This window comes from Oncorhynchus kisutch, linkage group LG22 (genome assembly GCF_002021735.2).
Source record: "Oncorhynchus kisutch isolate 150728-3 linkage group LG22, Okis_V2, whole genome shotgun sequence".
Taxonomy (NCBI): domain Eukaryota; kingdom Metazoa; phylum Chordata; class Actinopteri; order Salmoniformes; family Salmonidae; genus Oncorhynchus; species Oncorhynchus kisutch.
Window position 1 is genome coordinate 39,658,658 of NC_034195.2, and position 27,479 is coordinate 39,686,136.

Genomic DNA, 27,479 nt, shown 5'->3' on the forward strand with positions numbered 1-27,479 from the left:
GGAAAATGCATGTACTGTTTCAGTAACCTCAAAATGTGTCTGACTATTACCAATGTGCTATGTAACCTTCATTTAACTAGGCAAGTCAGTTACAAACAATTTCTTATTTACAATGACAGCAAACCCCGGCCAAACCCAGACAATGCTGGGCCAATTGTGCACAGCCCTATGGGACTCCCAATCACAGCCAAATGTGATGCAGCCTGGATTTGAACCAGGGACTGCAGTGGCACCTCTTGCACTGAGCTGCAGTGCCATAGACCACTGCACCACTTGGAGAGAAATCTCCACTTAATAGATTCACTGTTGCTATCGAAGTAATTCCTAAAGGTAAGTTCAACAGAGTAAATTAAATGTATTTATTTATCAATCATACATTATCAACAGCTATTGTTTAAAAAATCTAAATTAAAGAATAGGATTATATCAAATCACACTGAATTTAAAGTGCATTTAAGGTTTGATTTGATTTAGTTAAAAAAAAACTACTTTTTGGTTGAATTTGAGATGTGAAAACTGTAATTAAAGCCAGACTAAATGGCCCAGCGAGAGATATCCAAGCAGAACATACATCTTCTTCAAAAGTTGATATTTGGCTGCGTTGACAACCAAACAATGAGTAACAGACAAATATTAAAGCTAGGCAGGGCTAAAACCCTGGATGGGAGACTAGCCTGAAGGGATAGCTGTTGATAGGGCAACTTTCAAGTAGGAGGTGATGCCCAACAATCTGATGCTGTTTCAAAGGTACAGATTCAACATATTTAATACAAGTTATGTCTGTGTGGAAGACTGGTTACCAGAATGACATAATCCTGTGATGAAATGTTACCCTCAAAACAATAGTTTGATTACTTTTTAAAATCCAATGTAGTTTTCACGTAAAGTCCATGTCACAATACATAAGCATTTTTCTAAGGCTGGCCATGGTTTCCACCTGGCTACCCCTACCCCGGTCAACAGCCCTGCACCCCCCACAGAAACTTGCCCAAACCTCCCCCATTTCTCCTTCACCCAAATCCAGATAGCTGATGTTCTGAAAGAATTACAAAATCTGGACGCCTACAAATAAGCTGGGCTAGACAACCTGGACCCTGTCTTTGTAAAATTATCCGCCGTAATTGTTGCAACCCCTATTACTAGCCTGTTCAACCTCTCCTTCATATCATCTGAGATCCCCAAAGATTGGAAAACTGCCCCCTCTTCGAAGGGGGAGACATTCCAGACCCAAACTGTTACAGACCTATATCTATTCTACCCTGCCTTTCTAAGGTCTTCGAAAGCCAAGTTAACAAACATAAACCAACCATTTCGATTCCCACCGTACCTTCTCTGCTATGCAATCTGGTTTCCGAGCTGGTCATGGGTGCACCTCAGCCATGCTCAAGGTCCTAAATAATATCATAACCGCCATCGATAAAAAACAATACTGTGCAGCCGTATTCATCAGGCCAAGGCTTTCGACTCTGTCAATCACCACATTCTTATCGGCAGACTAAACTCAAATGACTGCCTCGCCTGGTTCACCAACTACTTCTCAGACAGAGTTCAGTGTGTCAAATCGGAGAGCCTGTTGTCCGGACCTCTGGCAGTCTCTATGGGGGTGCTACAGGGTTAAATTCTCAATGATGTTGCTCTTGCTGCTGGTGATTCTCTGATCCACCTCTACGCAGACGACATCATTTTGTATACTTCTGGACACTGTGTTAACTAACCTCCAGACAAGCTTCAATGCCATACAGCTCTCCTTCCGTGGCCTCCAACTGCTCTTAAATGCAAGTAAAACTAAATGCATGCTCTTCAACTGATCGCTGCCTGCACCTGCCTACCCGTCCAGCATCCCTACTCTGGACGGTTCTGACTTAGAATAAGTGGACAATTCCAAATACCTAGGTGTCTGGCTAGACTGTAAACTCTCCTTCCAGACTCATATCAAACATCTCCAATCCAAAATCAAATCTAGAATCAGCTTCCTATTTCGCAACAAAGCATCCTTCACTCATGCTGCCAAACATACCCTCGTAAAACTGACCATCCTACTGATCCTTGACTTTGGCAATGCCATTCATACAATAGCCTCCAACACTCTATTCAGCAAATTGGATGCAGTTTATCACAGTGCCATCCGTTTTGTTACTAAAGCACCTTATACCACCCACCACTGCGACCTGTATGCTCTAGTCGGCTGGCACTCGCTACATATTCGTCGAAAGACCCACTGGCTCCAGGTCATCTACAAGTCCATGCTAGGTAAAGCTCCGCCTTATCTCAGTTCACTGGTCACGATGGCAACACCCACCCGTAGCACGCGCTCCAGCAGGTGTATCTCACTGATCATCCCTAAAGCCAACACTTCATTTGGCCGCCTTTCCTTCCAGTTCTCTGCTGCCTGTGACTGGAACGAATCGCAAAAAATCGTTGAAGTTGGAGACTTTTATCTCCCTCACCAACTTTAAACATCTTCTATTTGAGCAGCTAACCGATCGCTGCAGCTGTACATAGTCCAGCGGTAAATAGTCCACCCAATTTACCTACCTCATCCCCATACTGTTTTTATTTATTTACTTTTCTGCTCTTTTGCACACCAGCATCTCTCTCTACCTGCACATGACCATCTGATCATTTATCACTCCAGTGTTAATCTGCCAAATTGTAATTTTTCACCTACCTCCTGATGCCTTTTGCACACAATGTATATAGACTCTTTTTTGTGTTTTTTCTTTTTTTTCTACTGTGTTATTGACTTGTTTATTGTTTACTCCATGTGTAACTCTGTGTTGTTGTCTGTTCACACTGCTATGCTTTATCTTGGCCAGGTCGCAGTTATAAATGAGAACTTGTTCTCAACTAGCCTACCTGGTTAAATAATTTAACAAGCGTTGTTGGAAGGATCGGACCAAGGCGTAGCGTTGTAGGCTTACATCTTTCTATATTACGATAAACACAAAAAAAATACAAACTAAAGTCTAGTATTGCTAAACAGCACAGTACCAAAACAAGATCCCACAAACTACAGGTGGGAAAAGGCTGCCTAAGTATGATCCGCAATCAGAGACAACGATCAACAGCTGCCCCTGATTGGGAACCATACCCGGCCAACAAATAAATAGAAAACATAGATTGCCCACCCTAGTCACACCCTGACCTAACCAAATAGAGAATAAAAAGGCTCTCTAAGGTTAGGGCGTGACAGGTGAAATATATATATATATTTTAAATGAGAAATTACATTGAAACAATGTTGATTTAACAAGTTTGTGCCCAGTGGTAACCACTATCATTATGCTGCTCCTAGCCTGTTGAGTAGTGTGTCAGACGGTTTGGTGCTGTGGCAGTAAAAATAGACATTTCAACTGTACAATGGATAGATGAAAATTTAATTTGTAATACTCCTCATTAATTTTGTTGACTGATACTACAACACTCATAAATGACTAGTTTCATGAAGGTGTTATGAAATTCTTACATGAATGCCTTCAAGTAAAGTATTACCCTGTGATACTTCACTTAGCCAAACAATTAGAACAGCATAAAATGTGCACAGTGGCTTATCCATCTAATACACTTTAATCTCCTGTTAATGAGATGGAGTTCAGAGACGATAGAGCACAAAAAACAAACAGATGTGACTGAGGCAGCTGGGTGACAAATCAATTTCATCCCTCGCAGGCTTCCAAATGGAGATAAGCACTTCATTATAAGAAGTCCTAAAATACGTGCACCGTGGTGAGATACAGCTGCACAGTTAAAGAGAGTAAGAAATGATCGTGTTTTAATTTCACTCGTATAAGGGCTGTTTTAACATCTCTACATTAGATGGGTTTGTTCAGAGTGGTCAAATATGCTGAATAGAAATCATACTGCTATGAAGACAATGTTCACATTTAGAATACAAGTTATAATACCCTATCTGGCCAAAACATCCCGAATGGATATTTCTATCAAAAACGAACCCTCACACTTTTCAGTGTTCGGTATTAGAGACAAATGGAACAACCCAGACTTTGACACATACAGTGCCTTGCGAAAGTACTCGGCCCCCTCGAACTTTGCGACCTTTTGCCACATTTCAGGCTTCAAACATAAAGATATAAAACTGTATTTTTTTGTGAAGAATCAACAACAAGTGGGACACAATCATGAAGTGGAACGACATTTATTGGATATTTCAAACTTTTTTAACAAATCAAAAACTGAAAAATTGGGCGTGCAAAATTAGTCAGCCCCCTTAAGTTAATACTTTGTAGCGCCACCTTTTGCTGCGATTACAGCTGTAAGTCGCTTGGGGTATGTCTCTATCAGTTTTGCACATTGAGAGACTGACATTTTTTCCCATTCCTCCTTGCAAAACAGCTCGAGCTCAGTGAGGTTGGATGGAGAGCATTTGTGAACAGCAGTTTTCAGTTCTTTCCACAGATTCTCGATTGGATTCAGGTCTGGACTTTGACTTGGCCATTCTAACACCTGGATATGTTTATTTTTGAACCATTCCATTGTAGATTTTGCTTTATGTTTTGGATCATTGTCTTGTTGGAAGACAAATCTCCGTCCCAGTCTCAGGTCTTTTGCAGACTCCATCAGGTTTTCTTCCAGAATGGTCCTGTATTTGGCTCCATCCATCTTCCCATCAATTTTAACCATCTTCCCTGTCCCTGCTGAAGAAAAGCAGGCCCAAACCATGATGCTGCCACCACCATGTTTGACAGTGGGGATAGGGTGTTCAGGGTGATGAGCTGTGTTGCTTTTACACCAAACATAACGTTTTGCATTGTTGCCAAAAAGTTCAATTTTGGTTTCATCTGACCAGAGCACCTTCTTCCACATGTTTGGTGTGTCTCCCAGGTGGCTTGTGGCACACTTTAAACGACACTTGTTTTGGATATCTTTAAGAAATGGCTTTCTTCTTGCCACTCTTCCATAAAGGCCAGATTTGTGCAATATACGACTGATTGTTGTCCTATGGACAGAGTCTCCCACCTCAGCTGTAGATCTCTGCAGTTCATCCAGAGTGATCATGGGCCTCTTGGCTGCATCTCTGATCAGTCTTCTCCTTGTATGAGCTGAAAGTTTAGAGGGACGGCCAGGTCTTGGTAGATTTGCAGTGGTCTGATACTCCTTCCATTTCAATATTATCGCTTGCACAGTGCTCCTTGGGATGTTTAAAGCTTGGGAAATCTTTTTGTATCCAAATCCGGCTTTAAACTTCTTCACAACAGTATCTCGGACCTGCCTGGTGTGTTCCTTGTTCTTCATGATGCTCTCTGCGCTTTTAACAGACCTTTGAGACTATCACAGTGCAGGTGCATTTATACGGAGACTTGATTACACACAGGTGGATTGTATTTATCATCATTAGTCATTTAGGTCAACATTGGATCATTCAGAGATCCTCACTGAACTTCTGGAGAGAGTTTGCTGCACAGAAAGTAAAGGGGCTGAATAATTTTGCACGCCCAATTTTTCAGTTTTTGATTTGTTAAAAAAGTTTGAAATATCCAATAAATGTCGTTCCACTTCATGATTGTGTCTCACTTGTTGTTGATTCTTCACAAAAAAATACAGTTTTATATCTTTATGTTTGAAGCCTGAAATGTGGCAAAAGGTCGCAAAGTTCAAGGGGGCCGAATACTTTCGCAAGGCACTGTACAATCAAAGTGTCAGTCTCAAATGTATTCTATGATCCTTCTTAATCCCTGGTTGAAGTGATTGAGTGGTGGTGAGTGGTTAGAGTGTTGGACTAGTAACTGAAAGGTTGCAAGTTTGAATCCCCGAGCTGACAAGGTACAAATCTGTCGTTCTGCCCCTGAACAGGCAGTTAACCCACAGTTCCTAGGCTGTCATTGAAAATAAGAATTTGTTCTTAACTGACTTGCCTAGTTAAATAAAGGTAAAAACATTTTTTTTATTACATGGATGGTACAGGCAGACAGGGAAAAGGCAGTGTCACTTTTCCAATTTGTCATATTTCTCAGCCATTTGATTGAATGGTGTAAATCACAGGTGTCAAACTCATTCCATGGAGGGCAGTGTCTACAGATTTCCATGCCTCCCTTGTACTTTATTGATCAATTAAGGTCACTGATTAGTTAGGAATTCCTATCTTGAGATCTTAATTGGACACGAATTGAATGGAAATAACCAAAAGCAGCATATACGCACACCTCCATGGAATGACTGACACCTGATTGTGTGGTGTAAATACACTGTACGACCATCTAAACAATAGGAATGTGATCTGTGCATCTTTGGGATTGACGCAGCCTACGATAAGATAGCACTGTTGACACTATTGACATTTTCAGTGGGTGCTGCTCTGTTTTCTTAGAATGAGCGCTCTCTTATTGGTTTCCTTTAGTAGTGGTTTCTTTGCAGCAATTCGACCACGAATGCATGATTCATGCAGTCTCTGAACAGTTGATGTTGAGATGTGTCTCTTACTTGAACTCTGTGAAGCATTTATTTGGGTTGCAGTTTCTGAGGCTGTTAACTCTAATGAACTTGTCCTCTGCAGCAGAGGTAACTCTTGGTCTTCCTTTCCCTTGGCGGTCCACATGAGAGCCTGTTTCATCATAGCACTTCATGTTTTTTGCGACTGAACGTGAGGAAACTTTCAAAGTTCTTGAACTTTTCTGGATTGACTGACCTTCATGTCTTAAAGTAATGATGGACTGTTGTTTCTAGTTGCTTATTTGAGCTGTTCATAATATGGACTTGGTCTTTTACCAAATAGGGCAATCTTCTGTCTACCCTCCTACCTTGTCACAGCACAACTGATTGGCTCAAACGCATTAAGAAGGAAATTTACTTTTAACAAGGCACACCTGTTAATTGAAATGCATTCCTGGTGACTACCTAATGAACACTGAATGAGCAGGTGTGTCCAACATTTTGACTGGTACTGTACGTTTAAGGAAAATGCCCTGTGGGGTGCATCCCGATTCAGAGGGACTGAACCTCACTGCACCCCAGAAACTATAATTGTACTGTTAGTGTGTGATTGTGGGCTTCAGCCAAAATGATGGGCCTGGCAATGGGACTCAAACAAAATAATTAAAAGGTCAAAATAAAAATGTATACCAACACACTCAGGTAAAGTTCAGCCTTCAGCTAAGCAAGAGAATGGTTCTGAGGGGTGACTGTCGAATGGAAGTCAGTCAGACTGTATTTTTTTAAATCAAATACCACACAGGTGCTGTCTGGAAACTAAAAGGGTTCTTTGGTTGTCCCCATAGGAGAAACCTTTAAAAAAAACTTTTTGATTCCATGTAGCACCCTTTTAGTTCCAGATAGAACCCTTTTGAGTTCCATGAAGAACCCTTTACACAGAACGTTTTACATGGAACCTAAAAGAGGTCTACGTGGTAGCAAAAAGGGTCCTCCATGGAACCAAAATAATGATTATTCTATGGGGACAGCTGAAGAACCCTTTTGGAACTCATTTTTCAAAGAGTGTGGCCTGCTCCTCTCCTGTGTGTATCCCTATGGAAATATCTGTATTATTAATACAGCTCAGCTCCTCTGTAAACTGTAGCATTAACGGAGCCAGTGGGTTTATGCCCAGGTTTGTTCAACTACAGCATCCCATTTCCATGCATGCATCTGGGTCATGAAATATGGTTAGGCAGAGAGGGAGTGCTGAAGAAATACACTGGAAGCACTGACTTTAACCTTCTCTCTCTCCCCTGTGGCACATGTATAGCCTGATCCATATAACATAATCATCTGATTGAATATAAGTAATTACACCAGTAGTGATTTTACATTACGAAGGAGGACATTATGGAGGACATTATTGTAAATAACCCACTGGGCACACACTGGCTGAATCAACGTTGTTTCTACGGAATTTCTACTGAATTACGTTGAACCAATGTGGAATAGACGTTGAATCAAGGTCTGTGCGCAGTGGGAACTCTCCTACAGTGATTGTTGATCATCATAGTTCTGACTGGATAAAACAGAACCTATGTGATGCCGTTCTGTATACCTCTGGCCCTTCTTTGGACACTGTGTTAACTAACCTCCAGACAAGCTTCAATGCCATACAACTCTCCTTCCATGGCCTCCAACTGCTCTTAAATGCAAGTAAAACTAAATGCATGCTCTTCAACCAATCGCTGCCCGCACCTGCCCACCCATCCAGTATCACTACTCTGGTTGGTTCTGACTTAGAATGTGTGGGCAATTACAAATACCTAGGTGTCTGGTATGACTGTAAAGCATCTATAATCCAAAATTAAATCTAGAATTGGCTTCCTATTTTGCAACAAAGCATCCTTCACTCATGCTGCCAAACATACCCTCGTAAAACTGACCATCCTACTGATCCTCGACTTCGGCGATGTCATTTACAAAATAGCCTCCAACACTCTACTCAACAAATTGCATGCAGTCTATCACAGTGCCATCCGTTTTGTCACCAAAGTCCCATATACGACCCACCACTGCGACATGTACGCTCTCGTTGGCTGGCCCTCACTTCATACTCGTCGCCAAACCCACTGGCTCCAGGTCATCTACAAGTCTCTGCTAGGTAAAGCCCCTCCTTATCTCAGCCAAAATAGCAGCACCCACCTGTAGCACCCGTACCTGCTCCAGCAGGTATATCTCACTGGTTACCCCCAAAGCCAATTCTTCCTTTGGCCACCTTTCCTTCCAGTCTGGAACAAACTGAAAAAATCTCTGAAGCTGGAACACTCATATCCCCCTCACTAGCTTTAAGAACCAGCTGTCAGAGCAGCTCACAGATCACTGCACCTGTACGTAGCCCATCTGTAAATAGCCCATCCAACTACCTCATCCCCATACTGTATATATTTATTTTTTGCTCCTTTGCACCTCAGTATCTCTACTTGCACATTAATCTTCTGCACATCCACCATTCCAGTGTTTAATTGCTATATTGTAATTACTTCGCCACCATGGCCTTACCTCCATTATCCTACCTCATTTGCACATACTGCATATAGACTTTTTCTGCTGTATTATTGACTGTTTGTTTATTCCATGTGTAACTCTGTGTTGTCGTATGTGTCGAACTGCTTTGCTTTATCTTGGCCAGGTCAATCTTGTTCTCAACTAGCCTACATGGTTAAATAAAAGGTGAAATATATATATAGATATTTTAAATACTCACACCGGCTGAGGAGAACGAGAGCTCACAGTCCTCGTGAGCGGCGGTGGCCCGCGTCATCGGCACTGTGCTTTCCCTGAAGCAGGCAAAGAAGGTTATCTTGTCCGGGAGCAAATTAGCCCATGGCTGAATCTAGTTGCCTACGCCTGCCATATAGTCATGGAAACACTTGCACACATGCATTCACAGAAACGCACGTGGATGTGCACACACACACACACACACACACACAGAGCTGCACTCAGCCAACGGCCACTTTTTACAAGGGCTACGCTGCCTGAGTTAAATTGCCTGTCAGCTAAAGCACCAATGACACACATACTAATTGCTTATCCTACAGGAAGCAGGAATGACTGTGTACCCCAGAATAGACACACTTCCTAAACCAAACCTGATTTCCTGCTGTGATTGACGGGCGTGTTCATCACTGGTGCTCCTGTCACACTGCCTCCATGCTGGCTGGGGGTGTTGGGGAGATGCTAACACTTTATTTGGATAGTCCACCTGTAGATGCTTTACAGATTACTGTATATACAGACTATCAGTAACATTTCAGCTGACAATCTACTAACCCTAACCCTAGCCCTAACCCTAAACTTAACCCTTACCCTAGCTCTAACCCTTAACTTAATCCTTATCCTAACCCTTATTCTAAACCTAACCCTAACTGTAACCTTAGCAAGCAGTTGCTTATCAACAGATAGTTTGTTGATAGCCAAATAAAGTGTGAGCAGGCAGAGTCAAGGTAGCCCACTGTGCTCAGGTTAATAAGGGCTTCTATGCTTTTAGATTAGGGTAAATGGTAAACCAGGGTTGGGTGAAATTGCACACAATCAAGCCACTAAGTTTCCCCCAGAGCTGGTTGTGGTTTAAGTTCAGCTGAGGATGGAGGATGAGGTTACAGCCCTGCAGTGGGAAGAGGCAGGTGTTGGCTGGAGTCCTAACAGTGGTCGGGTCTGGTTGTGGCAATGCATGTGACATTGGGAGGGAGGATTCTGGGATTATGTTCTCTGGCAGGCTGTTATTAAGGGTAATAATAACAAAGTGAAAACATTAAGCAAATTTATTGAAAATGAAATACAGAATTATCTCATTTACATAAGTATTCACACCCCTGAGTCAATATATGTTAGCATCACCTTTGGCAGCAATTACAGCTGTGTGTCTTTCTGTGTAAATCTCTAAGAGCTTTGTCAGTATTACTTTAGTGCCTTGTTGCAAACAGGATGCATGTTTTGGAATATTTTTATTCTGTGCAGTCTTCTTTCTTTCTACCCTGTAATTAGATTAGTATTGTGGAGTAACTACAATGTTGTTAATCCATCTTCAATTTTCTATTTTCTCCTTTGCCAAGATAATCCATCCACCTGGCAGGCGTGGCACATCAATAAACTGATTAAACAGCATAATTATTACACAAGTGTACCTTGTACTGGGGACAATAAAGGGCCATTCTAAATGTGTAGTTCTGTCACACAACACAATTGTCACGGATCCCTCCGGTACTGTTGCTCAGACGTTCTAGACGACCAATTCTCATTGCTGTTAGCCGTACCCTTATCCCACTCTTTTCCTCTGGTGATGTAGAGGTGAATCCAGGTCCTGCAGTGCCTAGCTCCACTCCTATTCTCCAGGCGATCTCTTTTGAAAGACTTATGTAACCGTAATAGCCTTGGTTTCATACATGTTAACATTAGAAGCCTCCTCCCTAAGTTTATTTTATTCACTGCTTTAGCACACTCTGCCAACCCGGATGTTCTAGCTGTGTCTGAATCCTGGCTCAGGAAGACCACCAAAAATTCTGAAATTTTCATCCCAAACTACAACATTTTCAGACAAGATAGAACTGCCAAAGGGGGCAGTGTTGCAATCTACTGCAAAGATAGCCTGCAGAGTTCTGTCCTACTATCCAGGTCTGTACCCAAACAATTTGAACTTCTACTTTAAAAAATTCACCTCTCTAAAAACAAGTCTCTCACCGTTGCCGCCTGCTATAGACCACCCTCTGCCCCCAGCTGTGCTCTGGACACCATATGTGAACTGATTGCCCCCCATCTATCTTCAGAGCTCGTGCTGCTAGGCGACCTAAACTGGAACATGCTTAACACCCCAGCCATCCTACAATCTAAGCTTGATGCCCTCAATCTCACACAAATTATCAATGAACCTACCAAGTACCTCCCCAAAGCTGTAAACACGGGCACCCTCACAGATATCATCATAACCAACTTGCCCTCTAAATACACCTCTGCTGTCTTCAACCAAGATCTCAGTGATCACTGCCTCATTGCCTGCATCAGTAATGGGTCAGCGGTCAAACGACCTCCACTCATCACTGTCAAACGCTCCTTGAAACACTTCAGCGAGCAGGCCTTTCTAATCGACCTGGCCGGGGTATCCTGGAAGGATATTGATCTCATCCCGTCAGTAGAGGATGCCTGGTTATTTGTTTTAAATGCCTTCCTAACCATCTTAAATAAACATGCCCCATTCAAGAAATGTAGAACTAGGAACAGATATAGCCCTTGGTTCTCCCCAGACCTGACTGCCCTTAACCAACACAAAAACATCCTATGGCGTTCTGCATTAGCGTCGAACAGACCCTGTGATATGCAGCTTTTCAGGGAAGCTAGAAACCATTATACACAGGCAGTTAGAAAAGCCAAGGCTAGCTTTTTCAAGCAGAAATTTGCTTCCTGTAACACAAACTCAAAAAAGTTCTGGGACACTGTAAAGTCCATGGAGAATAAGAACACCTCCTCCCAGCTGCCCACTGCACTGAAGATAGGAAACACTGTCACCACTGATAAATCCACCATAATTGAGAATTTCAATAAGCATTTTTCTACGGCTGGCCATGCTTTTCTACCCTGGTCAACAGCACTGCACCCCCCACAGCAACTCGCCCAAGCCTTCCCCATTTCTCCTTCTCCCAAATCCAGTCAGCTGATGTTCTGAAAGAGCTGCAAAATCTGGACCCCTACAAATCAGCCGGGCTAGACAATCTGGACCCTTTCTTTCTAACATTATCTGCCGAAATTGTTGCCACCCCTATTACTAGCCTGTTCAACCTCTCTTTCGTGTCGTCTGAGATTCCCAAAGATTGGAAAGCAGCTGCGGTCATCCCCCTCTTCAAAGGGGGACACTCTTGACCCAAACTGCTACAGACCTATATCTATCCTACCCTGCCTTTCTAAGGTCTTCGAAAGCCAAGTCAACAAACAGATTACCGACCATTTCGAATCTCACCATACCCTCTCTGCAATGCAATCTGGTTTCAGAGCTGGTCACGGGTGCACCTCAGCCACGCTCAAGGTCCTAAACCATATCTTAACCGCCATCGATAAGAAACATTACTGTGCAGCCGTATTCATTGATCTGGCCAAGGCTTTCAACTCTGTCAATCACCACATCCTCATCGGCAGACTCGACAGCCTTGGTTTCTCAAATGATTGCCTCGCCTGGTTCACCAACTACTTCACTGATAGAGTTCAGTGTGTCAAATCGGAGGGTCTGCTGTCCGGACCTCTGGCAGTCTCTATGGGGGTGCCACAGGGTTCAATTCTTCAACTGACTCTCTTCTCTGTATACATCAATGATATCACTCTTGCTGCTGGTGAGTCTCTGATCCACCTCTACGCAGACGACACCATTCTGTATACTTCTGGCCCTTCTTTGGACACTGTGTTAACAACCCTCCAGGCAAGTTTCAATGCCATACAACTCTCCTTCCATGGCCTCCAATTGCTCTTAAATTCAAGTAAAACTAAATGCATGCTCTTCAACCGATCGCTGCCTGCACCTGCCCGCCTGTCCAACTCACTACTCTGGACGGCTCTGACTTAGAATACGTGGACAACTACAAATACCTAGGTGTCTGGTTGGACTGTAAACTCTCCTTCCAGACCCACATCAAAAATCTCCAATCCAAAGTTAAATCTAGAATTGGCTTCCTATTTCGCAACAAAGCATCCTTCACTCATGCTGCCAAACATACCCTTGTAAAACTGACCATCCTACCAATCCTTGACTTCGGCGATGTTATTTAAAAAATAGCCTCCAATGCCCTACTCAACAAATTGGATGTAGTCTATCACAGTGCCACCCGTTTTGTCACCAAAGCCCCATATACTACCCACCATTGCAACCTGTACGCTCTCGTTGGCTGGCCCTCGCTTCATACTTGTCGCCAAACCCACTGGCTCCATGTCATCTACAAGACCCTGCTAGGTAAAGTCCCCCCTTATCTCAGCTCGCTGGTCACCATAGCATCACCCACCTGTAGCACGCGCTCCAGCAGGTATATCTCTCTGGTCACCCCCAAAACCAATTATTTCTTTGGCCGCCTCTCCTTCCAGTTCTCTGCTGCCAATGACTGGAACGAACTACAAAAATCTCTGAAACTGGAAACACTTATCTCCCTCACTAGCTTTAAGCACCAACTGTCAGAGCAGCTCACAGATTACTGCACCTGTACATAGCCCACCTATAATTTAGCCCAAACAACTGCCTCTTTCCCTACTGTATTTATTTTTATTTATTTATTTTGCTCCTTTGCACCCCATTATTTTTATTTCTACTTTGCACATTCTTCCACTGCAAATCTACCATTCCAGTTTTTTACTTGCTATATTGTATTTACTTTGCCACCATGGCCTTTTTTGCCTTTACCTCCCTTATCTCACCTCATTTGCTCACATCGTATATAGACTTGTGTCTACTGTATTATTGACTGTATGTTTGTTTTACTCCATGTGTAACTCTGTGTCGTTGTATGTGTTGAACTGCTTTGCTTTATCTTGGCCAGGTCGCAGTTGTAAATGAGAACTTGTTCTCAACTTGCCTACCTGGTTAAATAAAGGTTAAATAAATAAATAAATTTAAAATCCGTGCACCAGTTTCGGAGGTCTACGTCATCGGCCTCTAGGAACTGAACTGTCATTACGCACACCTGGTCCCCATATTGTCCCCTGGTTCACCATTGGGCTGTTGATTATTGTTCCAATATACGTTGGTCGTGGGAGTACCTGTGCTGCGTTGTTTTGGCTTTTGTGCCGCGTGTATTGCACAGATGATTACAGGTCTCGTCCCGTGTGGTATCATTGTGCGCTTGTGTATTTATTCAAGGTACTCCTCTCTCTTTTGTTTGGGTCTTAATCCTGTGTTTTGTATACGTGTTTGTTTTGTTTTATATGGCACGCTGTAATTTAGGTCAATAAAAAAAAACTATTACGCATTCCTGCACCTGTCTCTCGATCCCATTATACCAACGTGACAGAATAATTGACCCCTAAGGGAGACAGCGGGAATGGCCCGTCCGACGACGCTGCAACTGGCCCATCCGACGTTGCCACAACTAGACCGTCCGACGACGCAACTTCAGTAGCTGCAACTGGCCCGTCGGATGCCACCACAACCGATCCGTCCAGTGACGCAACTTCAGTAGCTACAACTGGCCCGTCCGACACCGTCACAACTGGTCCGTCCAACGCTGCTGCCACTTCAGCAGTGGCAACTGGCCCGTCCGGTGACGACGTGACTTCGGCCGCTGCATCGGGTCCTGATCGACCCGCACTGTATTCCTGTGATCATCCTTGAGTCTGGTTTCGTTTCAAAATATGTACAGTTGAAGTTGGAAGTTTACTTGATTTTCAACCACTCCACAAATTTCTTGTTAACAAACTATAGTTTTGGCAAGTCGGTTAGGACATCTACTTTGTGCATGAAACAAGTAATTTTTCCAACAATTGTTTACAGACAGATTATTTCACTTATAATTCACTGTTAAAAACGTCCATGTATCTACAACACACAATGAGTCTAATGAGATTTCCAGACAATCACTTTGATTTGTCAATCATCTCCTCAGCTCTCTTCCAGTGGGACTGAATGACAGCTTAATCCAGTCTTAGTTTGCTACAGACTCACTGGAGAACACATCGCTCCATTCAACAACAACAAATCACCACACGGATAAAACCAGAAAGTCCCAAAACCTTGTGTGAGCATCGTAAACTAAAGCTAGCTTCATCCTTTTGGTAGATAGAGGACTCATCTTATATCTCTACCATTATAGCATCTGTGACAGCATGGGCAGAACCAAAAATACATAACCATATCACTTTACTACAAGAATGTTCTAAGACAAAACTGAAAATATATACAGTATGTCTATTTTTTGGGCAACGGAGTAAGCCAAGCCTAACCACAATGACATGACACCATGGTGTAGCTAATGTTGGCATATCATAGGTGAAGAGGTGCAATCGGAGACGGAAGAGGAAGTGAGACATCCCACTCCCTAATTTATTTTGTTTCAATGGAAGTCAATGAACTAAGTAGACCAGACCCAGCTGCTATCACATTGGTGTCTATGGGAGAGCCACCCCCTTAAGTAGACAGGAAATGTAAAAAAAAATCAATGGTAAACAGCCTGGATGAATTATCTTCAATTATCCACCATCTTTGGTGTAATTACACACCTGAGATGGCTGACAAACACACAAAAGGCTTATTATTACTGTATGAAGGTTAAATCTTTCATTGGGATTTACACTGTACAGTATTATCAGAACACTGTTCGCTTCAGTCTGACAAAATGAGCAATGCAGCTTTTTCCCTTCCCTCTACTTAATTTTGGCATTACTAACTCAGGCCAACCCGAAGAGTGCCCACAGACATCAGTAAATGGAAATGCTTTTTAACATTAAACAGTCGTACACTATCCAGATCAGATGGAACCAACATCAAAGACCTATTTTCTCCACTGCACTCCATTATAACTGCGTAATTCCATTGACAGGTCAGGATAGCTTCCCTATCCAGAACCTCAGCTTTCCTGAAAATCGTACCCTTCCTTTCCAGGCAGTTGCTGGCTATAATTCGAACCAGTTTCGATGCCCATGTGTCTCAACAAATGAATCATGAAAAGAATAAGCCCGCTGTTTCTCTTTCCGGCTGATGACCACTATATTCTGTCAATTGTAAATGAATGCCTCCTGATTGATGTGTAGAATAACACAAACCTATCACAGGAGTGAGTGAGAAAGTCACAAGTCAAGTCATTGTAGGTTCCATGCCAACAGTTGCTTGGTACCAGATGGCAACGCCTACTGTATCTGTTTGTCAGCAGAGTATGTGAGTGAGTGAGTGAGTGAGTGAGTGAGTGAGTGAGTGAGTGAGAGAATAAAGCATAAGCTAATACATTGCTCATTATCCTGTTATATTACGCTAATCTGGCTACTACTGAGCTCTGTTTTGCCTGCTGACAGAGGGGCTCAACGTATGTAGGCTGGCATACTCCGGTAGCAGAAAAGGGCTGTGATTTCAGTTAACCTCTCTTAGGAGAAAAAAATATGCTTAGCTACGTATGGCAGGAAGTTGTTGGAATTCAGATAGGAGAGAGGGTAGCTTTGTGCAGTATGCTGAATGGTGAATGGGTGGATGATGCAACGTAGAAAGAAGGGGGCTAGGTACAAACCGCATAAATCTATGTCTGTGAAATAGAAGCCAAGTACTTTCTTCTATCAGTCAATATATTGCTTAAAAAATTGGTGTTATGGATTAACATCCTCTACCTTATCATGGATGGACCGTTACCTATCCAATAGAACACAGAGGGTTTTCTTTAATGGAAGCTTCTCTAATGCAAACACAAGTGTGGTGTACCGCAGGGAAGCCAGCTTGGACACATATTGTTTTCTATGTTTACTAATAACCTTCCACTGACCTTGAATAAAGGCTGTGTGTCCATGTACATAACTCAACAGTATACACGTTGGCTGCAACAGTAAAATAAATAACTGACACCCTTAACATAGAGCTCCAGTCAGTTTTAGAATGGGTAGCCAGCAATAGGCTGGTGCTAAATTTCTCAAAAACTAAAAGCATAATTTTTGGGACAAATCGCTCGCTAAACCCTAAACCTCATCTGGATCTATTATTGAATAATGTGGCTACTGAGCAAGTTTAGGAGACTAAACTGCTGGTTGTCGACCTAGACAGCAAGCTATTATGGTCAAAACATATAGACTCAATGGTTACTAAAATGGGAAGAGGTCTGTCAATTTCTTGATATCTCAGTCAACCAGACAGGTCCTACAGGCCTTAGTTTTGTCGCACCTGGACTACTGTCCAGTTGTGTGATCATGTACAGCAAAGAAGGACATAGACAAATTGCAGTTGGTCCAAAACAGAGCAGCACGTATGTACACAGAGGGCGAATGTCAATGACATGCATGTCAATCACTCCTGTCTCAAAGTTGAGGAGAGATTGACTACATCACTATTGGTCTTTGTGTGAGGTGTTGATGTGTTGAAGGTACCGAACTGTCTGTTCAAGCAGTTGGCACACAGTACGGACACTCATCGGTATGAGAAAAGACATGCAACCAGATGTCTCTTCACAGTCCCCAGGTCCAGAACAGAGGCTGGGAAACACACAGTATTAAATAGAGCCATTACTAAATGGAACTCTCTGCCACTCCTGGTAGCTCAAGCTAGCAACAAAACCAGATTTTAAAAACACATAGTAGAACACCTTACAGACTGTCACGCCCTGACCTTAGAGATCCTGTTTATGTCTCTATTTTGGTTTGGTCAGGGTGTGAGTTGGGGTGGGTATTCTATATTCTATTATTTGTATTTCTATGTTTTGGCCGGGTATGGTTCTCAATCAGGGACAGCTGTCTATCGTTGTCTCTGATTGAGAACCATACTTAGGGAGCCCTTTTCCACCTGTCTTTGTGGGAAGTTGACTTTGTTTATGGCGCATAGCCTTTAGCTTCACGGTTTGTTTTGTAGTGTTTATTGTTTTGTTCAGCGTCTTTTCTAAATAAAATAATATGTACACTCACCACGCTGCACCTTGGTCCTCTTCTTTTAACGGCCGTGACAGAACCTCCCACCACAAACGGACCAAGCAGCGTGGTAAGTAGGAGCAGCGTGTTCAGGAGGACTGAACATGGGAGGACATCCTAAATGGCAAAGGATCCTGGACATGGGAGGAGATCCTGGCGGGAAAGGATCGCCTACTGTGGGAGCAGCTGGAAGCAGAGAGGAAGTTGGAGGCAGCGAGAAAGAGGGCCCAGGTTTACACAGGGTCACGGCTGGCACTAAAGACCGGGAGGCCACTCCCCAAATTTCTTTGGGGGGGGGGACATGGGGAGTGTGGCAGAGTCAGGATTCAGACCTGAGCCAACTCCCCGTGCTTACCGTGGCGAGCATGTGACTGGTCAGGCACCGTGCTATGGGGTGATGCGCACGGTGTCTCGAGTGAGCATTCACAGGACGGTGTGCTCTGTGCTAGCGTCCCGCATTTGCCAGGTGGAAGTGGGCATCCAGCCAGAACGGGTTGTGCCAGCTCTGTGCTCGAGACCGCCAGTGCACCTCCACGGCCCTGTGTAGCCAGTGCCTCTGCCAAGAACTAAGCCTCCTGTATGTCTCCCTAGCCTGGTGAGTCCTGTGCCTGCTCCCAGAGCCAGGCCTCCTGTGTGTCTCTCTACTCCAGTGATCCATGGCAAGAAGCCTCCAGTGATGATCCATGGCAAGAAGCCTCCAGTGATGTTCCATGGCAAGAAGCCTCCAGTGATGATCCATGGCACGAAGCCTCCAGTGATGATCCATGGCACGAAGCCTCCAGTAATTATCCATGGCATGAAGTCTCCAGTGATGATCCATGGCACGAAGCCTCCAGTGATGATCCATGGCAAGAATCCTCCAGTGATGATCCATGGCACGATTCCTCCAGTGGTGATCCATGGCACGAAGCCTCCAGTGATGATCCATGGCACGATTCCTCCAGTGGTGATCCATGGCACGAAGTCTCCAGTGAGGATTCATGGCACGAAGCCTCCAACGACGGCCTCCAGTCCGGAGCCTCCAGAGACGGCCTCCAGCCCGGGGCCCGCAGCGAGGGTGCCAAGTCCGGGGCCCGCAGCGAGGGTGCTCAGTCCGGGGCCTGCAGCGAGGGTGCTCAGTCCGGGGCCCGCAACGAGGGTGCCCAGTCCGGGGTCGGCGACGAGGGTCCCCAGTCCGGGGTTGGCAACGATGGTCCCTGCACCAGAGGTGCCACCAAAGTGAGGTGAGCCAGTGGTGGAGCGGGGTCTGCGTCCCGCACCTGAGCCGCCACCGCGGATAGATGCCCACCCAGACCCTCCCCTATAGGTTTAGGTTTTGTGTCCGGAGTCCGCACCTTTGGAGGGGGGTACTGTCACGCCCTGACCTTAGAGATGCTGTTTATGTCTCTATTTTTGTTTGGTCAGGGTGTGAGTTGGGGTGGGTATTCTATAGTCAGGGACAGCTGTCTATCTGTCTATCGTGACGTTGTTTATGGCGCATAGCCTTTAGCTTCACGGTTTGTTTTGTAGTGTTTGTTGTTTTGTTCGGCGTCTTTTCTAAATAAAATAATATGTACGCTCAACACACTGCACCTTGGTCCTCTTCTTTTAACGGCGTGACAACGATGGAGACTATGAAGAGAGACAAAGAAATGTTTATGCATTATGTATTGTATGATGTATGTGATACGTGGATGGGGTACAACTGTGATATGTGGTTGTCTCGCCTGGCTACTTTAAGATGAATGCACTAGCTGTGGGTCACTCTGAATGAGAACGTCTGCTGAATGGCTAAATTGTAATGTAAATGTAGTGCAAAAAATATCAGCGTAACATGCAACAATTTCTAAGATTTTACTGGGTTACAGTTCATATAAGGAAATCAGTCGATTTAAATAAATAAATTAGGCCCTAAGCTATGGATTTCACATGACTGAGCAGGGGTGCAGCCATGGTTGGGCAGGGAGGGCATGGGCCCACCCACTGGGGAGCCAGGCTCAGCCAATACGAATGAGTTTTTCCCCACAAAAGGGCTTTATTACAGACAGAAATACTCCTCAGGAATGTTAACAAATTTGCTCACAAAATTTGAGAGAAATAAGCTTTGTGTGCGTAACCCGGACAGCTGATGAAACTGTGGGTTTGCACAACCAAAGAATTTCTGCACAAACCGTCTCAGGTAAGCTCATCCACGTACTCGTCATCCTCACCAGGGTCTTGACCTGACTGCAGTTCGGCGTCATAACCGACTTCAGTGGGCAAATGCTCACCATCGATGGCCAATGGCATGCTGGAGAAGTGTGCTCTTCACAGATGAATCCCAGTTTCAACTGTACCGGGCAGAAGGCAGACGTATGGCGTTGTGTGTGTGAGTGGTTTGCGATGTCAACATTGTGAATAGAGTGCCCTATGGTGGTGGTGGGGTTATGGTATGTGCAGGCATAAGCTATGTAAAACAAACACAATTGCATTTTATCGATGGCAATTTGAATGCCCAGAGATACCGTGACGAGATCGTGGGGCCCATTGTTGCGCCATTCATCCACTGCCTTCTCATGTTTCAGCATGATAATGCATGGCCCCATGTTGCAAGGATCTGTACACAATTCCTGGAAGCTGAAAATGTCCCAGTTCTTGGCCTGCATACTCACCAGACATGTCACCCATTGAGCATGTTAGGGAGGCTTTGGATCGACGTGTATGACAGCGTGTTCCAGTTCCCGCAAATATCCAGCAACTTCGCACAGCCATTTAAGAGGAGTGGGACAACATTCCACAGGTTACAATCAACAGCCTGATCAACTCTATGCGACGGGATGTTTCACGCTGCATGAGGTAAATAGTGATCACACCAGATACTGACTGGTTTTCTGATCCACACCCCAACCTTTTTTAAAGGTATCTGTGACCCACACATCTGTATTTCCAGTCATTTGAAACCCATAGATTAGGGCCTAATGAATTGATTTCAGTTGACTGATTTCCTTATATGAACTGTAACTCAGTAAAATATTTGAAATTGTTGCATGTTGCGTTTATATTTTTGTTCAGTGTCGATAGAAGAAAGTGCATTGGGTGTGGGATGCATCTATGCTATGGCATATTCACCTCAAATCCCTGCAGACTGAGACAACTGTAAAGCATGTGTGAAATAGTTACAAATCGAACTATACACAAACTCTATGATCAACTCCTTGTTAAGATCAGAGAATCTTATCAAAATAACTTATCAAGCAAACTACAAATTAGATTACGTATCAGACATAAAAAATGTATAGCCTTGAAGCCAGACCAAAGAAGTACTGTGTAAGTTAGTTCACTGAGCTCAGTTCTCTCTCTGCGGGGTGCTGGAATGAACTCGCTCACAATTCACTCTGTTCAAACAGAGTAGACAAAGCCAGCCAAACAGGGGAAGACAGGAGCAGGTAAAGAGCGACAGAGAGAGAGAAAGAGTGGGAGAGAAAAAAAGAAAAAGAGCAAGTTCTGAGAGGGGGAGGATTATATTTTCATCCTCTTTTCAATATTTGTTCACTCAAAGCCCATAGATGTTATGCTATACTGTAGGCATGCACCTACCTGTTTGCATACACATGGTATGTAAGGGGCAATCAATGATTGTACACCAACTGGTTTTGTCTAGATCATTCTGAAAATAATAATCGTTGATTGCGAGCATTGAGCTTTGCACAAGATGTCAGTGAGCATGACATTGTGAGAAGCATTACATTTTCACCTTATCCACCACCTACTACTGCAACATGGTGATGCACTGAAGCCATTTTGTCACCGAATGAATCAGAATTCTCAACACATATCAGTTCTTGCATATAATAAGGAATTAGAATGTATATATAGATCAGCAGAAAGCTGAAGAGGAAATTGAAGCAATTTCAGTGCATCACTTTTAACAGAGACTCTTATGGGGAGAACAGTGATAGCTGATAGCTGACACAATGAGACTGCCCGTCCTCTGCTAAGCACTATGTTCAGACAGAAAAAAAGAGACAGATCGAGACAAGACACTGCATAACATCTGATCTGAGGAGCAATAACACTTAAAGGAATACTTCTAAGACTTAAGCCAAAGGGCTGGTCACCATTCAAACACAATCTGTCCCCTCCAATCTGTTCCATAGCCAAACATTTGTCAAGGGCCTCAAGTGTGTGTGTTTGTGTGTGTATGTGCTTGTGCATGTGTGCTTGCATGTGTGTGTGTGTGTTTTTTTGCATGCGTGTATGCGTTGTTTACAGTATCTGGGATTCATGGTGTTTGTGCAGGCTTTGGTACGCAATTTCTCAGCTCCATGCATGATATGCAGGGGCTGTGGAGAGTGGATGGGATGTACTGTACCATGGGCTTCACTGGAGCTGCTGAGCAGTGTGTCTGGTGAGTGGTTGCCCTCTGCCGTGAATAATGCAATGAGTGGTGTGGGTGGCAGAGGAAGTAGGTATTGCCTGATGATAAACACAGCTTTCACTCAGTCAAATTGCACTCAGCAGCACAACAATATATAGGCTACATGCAAAGAAATAGAATAGATAAGTACCGGTAGCTAAATAAAATTAGATGGCAAGCTCTATGTCATCCCTTACTTAGCCCAACAACAGTACCTTGTATTTACATTGAACAAAAATATTAACTCAACGTGTAAAGTGTTGGTCCCATGATTCATGAGCTGAAATAAAAAATCCCAGATATGTTCCAAACCAACAAAAAGCTTATTTCTCTCAAACATTGTGCACAAATTTGTTAACATCTCTGTTAGTGAGCATTTCTCCTTTGTCAAGAGAATCCATACATGTGGCATATCAAGAAGCTGATTAAACAGCATGATCATTACACAGGTGCACCTTGTGCTGGGGACATTAAAAGGACACTAAAATGTGCCGTTTTGTCAACACAACACAATGCCACATATGTCTCAAGTTTTGAGGGAGCTTGCAATTGGAATGCTGACTGCAGGAATGTCCACCAGAGCTGTTGCCAGAGAAATGAATGTTCATTTTAGAGAATTTAGCAGTACGTCCAACTGGCCTCACAACCGCAGACCACGTGTAACCTCGCGAGTCCAGGACCTTCACAGTCGACTTCTTTACCTGCGGGATTGTCTGAGACCAGCCATCCGGACAGCTAATGAAACTGTGGGATTGGACAACCAAAGAATTTCTGCACAAAGTGTCAGAAACCTTCTCAGGGAAGCTCATCTGCGTGCTTGTCATCATCTTCAGGGTCTTGACCTGACTGCAGTCGGCATAGTCACTGACTTCAGTTGACAAATGCTTACCTTTGATGGCCACTGGCACGCTGGAGAAGTGTGCTCTTCATGGATGAATCCCGGTTTCAACTGTACTGGGCAGGTGGCAGACAGTGTATATGGTGTCATGTGGGCGAGCAGTTTGCTTATGTCAATGTTGTGAACAGAATGCTCAATGTGGCAATGGGATTATGGTATGGGCAGGCATAAACTAAGGACAACGAACAACGAGCATTTTATCGATGGCAATTTGAAAATATTTACAAATATTTTTTCTGCTAATACAGGAATATTAAAGAACCACTGCACTACTTTTGTGATGTAAGAAAAATGTATTAATATTTTTGTAAATATATTTAATAAAACTATATAGATATTCACATTTTTCAGGGGGTGCTCTTCCCGCGGCTTTGGAGCAGCATAAATTCACTGACTAGACACCTATTCTCATATCGTCTCACTGAATATAGGAATAGGTGGACAAGCAAGCAGAATGGATTGATGTCACACGCGCACGGTGAGGTGGTGGTGCCATGTCTTCCAAGCATCAAGACTTTCTTCCTGCCTTATCATCGCATTCAACCAGAGTAAAGTTGAACTTTATATAATAAGCGGCTTTGCAATTCGACAAAGTGGCAATTAGATCAAGCAAAGCGTGAGCTCTTCTACGTTTTGGAGCTGCCTGCGCTGAAATGGGCTCATTAGAGGACAAGTTACTGCGCTATTAATAGGCTTAGTTAAATAGGCAATGCTTGCAATAGTTTCGTGGAAAATGAGCTGACATGAACATCTATGAGGCCTGATCAAGACATCACAGCAATAGGGACGTTGGATTCTATTTTTAGAAACCAATTTTGTTCATAAATGTGATGGGAACGTTTCTGCTAGTGTGCGTCGCACCTGCTCTGGAGTAGTGTACACCGCTGGAGAATATGGAATGCCGTTTAATTGATTCCTTTTGCCCAAAGGTTGCAAAGTGAAGAGTGGTTGCCTTATGCTCTCCTAGAAAGCAACATGTGAGAGAGGTAACTTTTGCACTCTGGATTACAGAACACGTTTATCTGCTAAAACGGGTTGCTATTCTTGTGGGACTTTATGTACTATTTTCATCTTTGAATTGTAAGAGCCATTTTGTAAAATGTCATGATGTGGAAAATTTTTGACTAACAGAACTCCGACTAAATCCTTAAATATATACAATTTCATCCTATTTTTTTTATCCATATCGAGACACCATCTCTGTGGCTCTTATGGGAATGAAACACTCCTCCCGCTGTATGCTCCTCAGGAGAAAAATGGCGGAGTCCGAGAGCACTGAGGTAGGTGTGCAAGTTACGATAAATGAATGTAGGCTACACTAAATATATGAGTGATGAATAGGCTAGTGCAATGAGCTGTCAGGTTTGATTATCATTTCGAGAATGCAAAACCCATCCAGAGTAGGCTGGTACCTCTGAGATGTATTTTCTAGTACTCATCGGGTCCACTCTTGTGCACCAAATGCCCTTCGGTGACAGTGGCATGCTCCACTCATGCCATATAATTTTAATCAAAGCATAAAATAGTGACATCAAATTGTTATCTGAGCATAAATTGAGTCTTGTGACACCCTGTTTCATGGTAGCCTAGCTATCATAATGATAGCCTACTCGTGTGTCTGCCACCAACTATTTGTTTGTCTCTTATTCTGAGAAATGTCGCACTCCGTCACAGGTAAAGATTCAGAGCGATGTGATTTAGGGCGCGAAGATTTGAGCTCGTGCGTCTTCCCTTGTCCTGTAGCTGCATTGCTGGACCATGCGCCAAATTGTCGACTAAAAACGAGTTATAACCAACATATGTTTTTAGTTTGTTAGGCGAGTGTTTAAACAGATTTTAGCAGGAATCTGACTGGCCAAAATCCCGTTCAGACGAGTGAGAGGTCCCTTAGTTTAATCAGTAATGTGTGTTTATCACCAGTACCTAGCTGAGTGTGTTTGGAAAATGCATATATTTCTATTAAATGTTGGATACGGTATTGGGAAGTCCATAACTCATATTTGTATGCATAGCATAAAATAATCTGCTCATCATAATATGACAGCCTAGAAATCAGTTTCACTTTAGAAGTATGAGCAGGGTCTGTAAAAAAACTTTAAAGTACTACTTAAGTCGTTTTTTGTGGTATTTGTACTTAACTATTTATATTTTTGACTACTTTTACTTCACTACATTCCTAAATAAAATGTGCTTTTTACCCCATACATTTTCCCTGACACCCAGAAGTACTCCTTAAATTTTTAATGCTTAGCAGGACAGGAAAATGGTCAAATTCACTCACTAATCAAGAGAACATCCCTGGTCATCCCGGATTACTGCCTGTGATCTGACAGACTCACAAAATGCAAAATGCTTCCTTTGTAAATGATTTCTGAGTGTTGGAGTGTGCCCGTAGCTATCTCTGAATTAAAAAGATTAGCTTAATATAAGGAACTTTAGAGCATTTATACTTTTACTTTTGATACTTAAGGATATTTTATCCATTACATTGACTTTTTTCAAACCAAATACTTTTAGACTTTTACTCGAGTAGTATTTTACTGGGTGACTTTTACTTGAGTCATTTTCTATTAAGGAATCTTTACTTTTACTCAAGTATGACAATTAGGTACTTTTCCACTACTGGAGCAGGGTTTATGGATATTTAGGGATATCAAGAGTTAACAAAGGGTTGAACATTTTCTGGACATTTTCCATGGAAGTTAAGCCCGGGAATTTAGGGAATTTTGCTTAAATTCATCAAAAAAGTTAGCTTATAATAGTGAACCTTTTTTTTTGTGGGATATACATAAGACAATTCTAGGTCTTGTGGCATATTTTGGTTAAACTATCCCCAATTCAATGGAATTGCAACCCTTTGCGTGCACAGTGCATTCTTCCATCACATGTGCAGTGCACTCTTCCATCACATGTACAGCTGATTCTCAAGATCTTGCACACTAGTGAGATGCTATTGAGCCCACACTACTACACTGTCTGAGCCAAGGACTACATGCTTTCTGGTAAGTTTTTGATTACAATACTGGATGGGGTGAATATATTTTATGTGACATGCATGATTTTTTTTGTTAACTAGTAAGTAGTAGCCTACAGCAAAGTGTGTTTAAATCATTTCTAACTTGTTAGGAAGTTCTGCTAGTTAGTGTTTTGCTACCATGTGGGTTTTAGCTTGCTTGAGCCTGCTAACTGAGGAGTGTTAATTCACCTGTTTCCATACTTGTTTCATTTTAAAACATGTATTTTTACAAAGGAGTTGTTTAATCTGACTGCTTAACTATTTATCTGTACATGGAATTGTATTTATTTTTTTACTCATTTTTTTCTAATCTTTATAGGAAAATGCCATGGGCACGACCTGATGTGTGGAGACATTTCACTGCAACTAATGTAGATGGAAAAGCATTGTACATTTGCAAATACTGTGCCAAATCATTTGTGAAGAATGCAACAAAGATGCAGAATCATTTGGCCAAGTGCATGAAGTTCCCTCAGCACTCACAACAAGCAACCTCTGACAAAAGTCCCTCTACTTCTACTCGAGGTGAAAATGATTAATCAGACACCTTATTGATAGCAACAGCTCATGGTCCTCCTGGAATCAGAAGTTTTTTTTGATTCAATCGTGGAATGTAGTCAGAGAAATGCTGATTAATGTCTTGCTCAAGCTGTGTATGCTGGTTCACCTCTGATGCTCACAGGCAATGTGTATTGGAAGAGATTTCTGAATGTTCTTCGCCTAGCATACACCCCTCCAACCAGACATGCTTTATCTACTAATTTGCTGGATGCGGAGTTCAGCAGAGTTCAAGTGAAGGTCAAGCAAATCATAGAGAAAGCAGACTGTATTGCAATCATCTCTGATGTGTGGTCGAATGTTCATGGCCAAGGAATAATTAACTACATAATCTCCACCCCTCAACCAGTATTCTACAAGAGCACAGACACAAGGGATAACAGACACGCTGGTCTCTACATTGCAGATGAGCTGAAGGAAGTCATCAATGACCTTGGACCACAGAAGGTATTTGCACTGGTGACAGACAATGTTGCGAACATGAAGGATGCTTGGTCTACCCTCACATCACACCCATATGACTGTGCTGCTCATGCATTGAATCTGCTCCTCAAGGACATCATGGCACTGAAAACAGTGGATACACTCTACGAGAGCCAAGGAATGGTTAGGTATGTGAAGGGTCATCAAGTTACAGCAGC

The 27,479-nt window shown here is 43.1% G+C and overlaps 1 protein-coding gene across 2 annotated transcripts in view; it reads left to right on the plus strand.

Moving 5' to 3' along the window:
* The first annotated feature begins 23,692 nt into the window (after positions 1-23,692).
* The window catches only part of LOC109866835 (protein arginine N-methyltransferase 8-B), a 38,204-nt gene continuing 34,417 nt past the window's right edge, over positions 23,693-27,479 (plus strand). Inside the window, exons 1-2 of one of the 2 annotated variants that reach the window (XM_020455692.2) lie at positions 23,693-24,250; positions 24,456-24,544. In XM_020455692.2, the coding sequence (XP_020311281.1) occupies positions 24,476-24,544 (69 nt within the window). In that variant the 5' untranslated portion in view covers positions 23,693-24,250; positions 24,456-24,475. Of the gene's footprint in view, positions 24,545-27,479 lie in introns of both variants that reach the window. The other variant, XM_031801653.1, reaches the window with a different exon arrangement.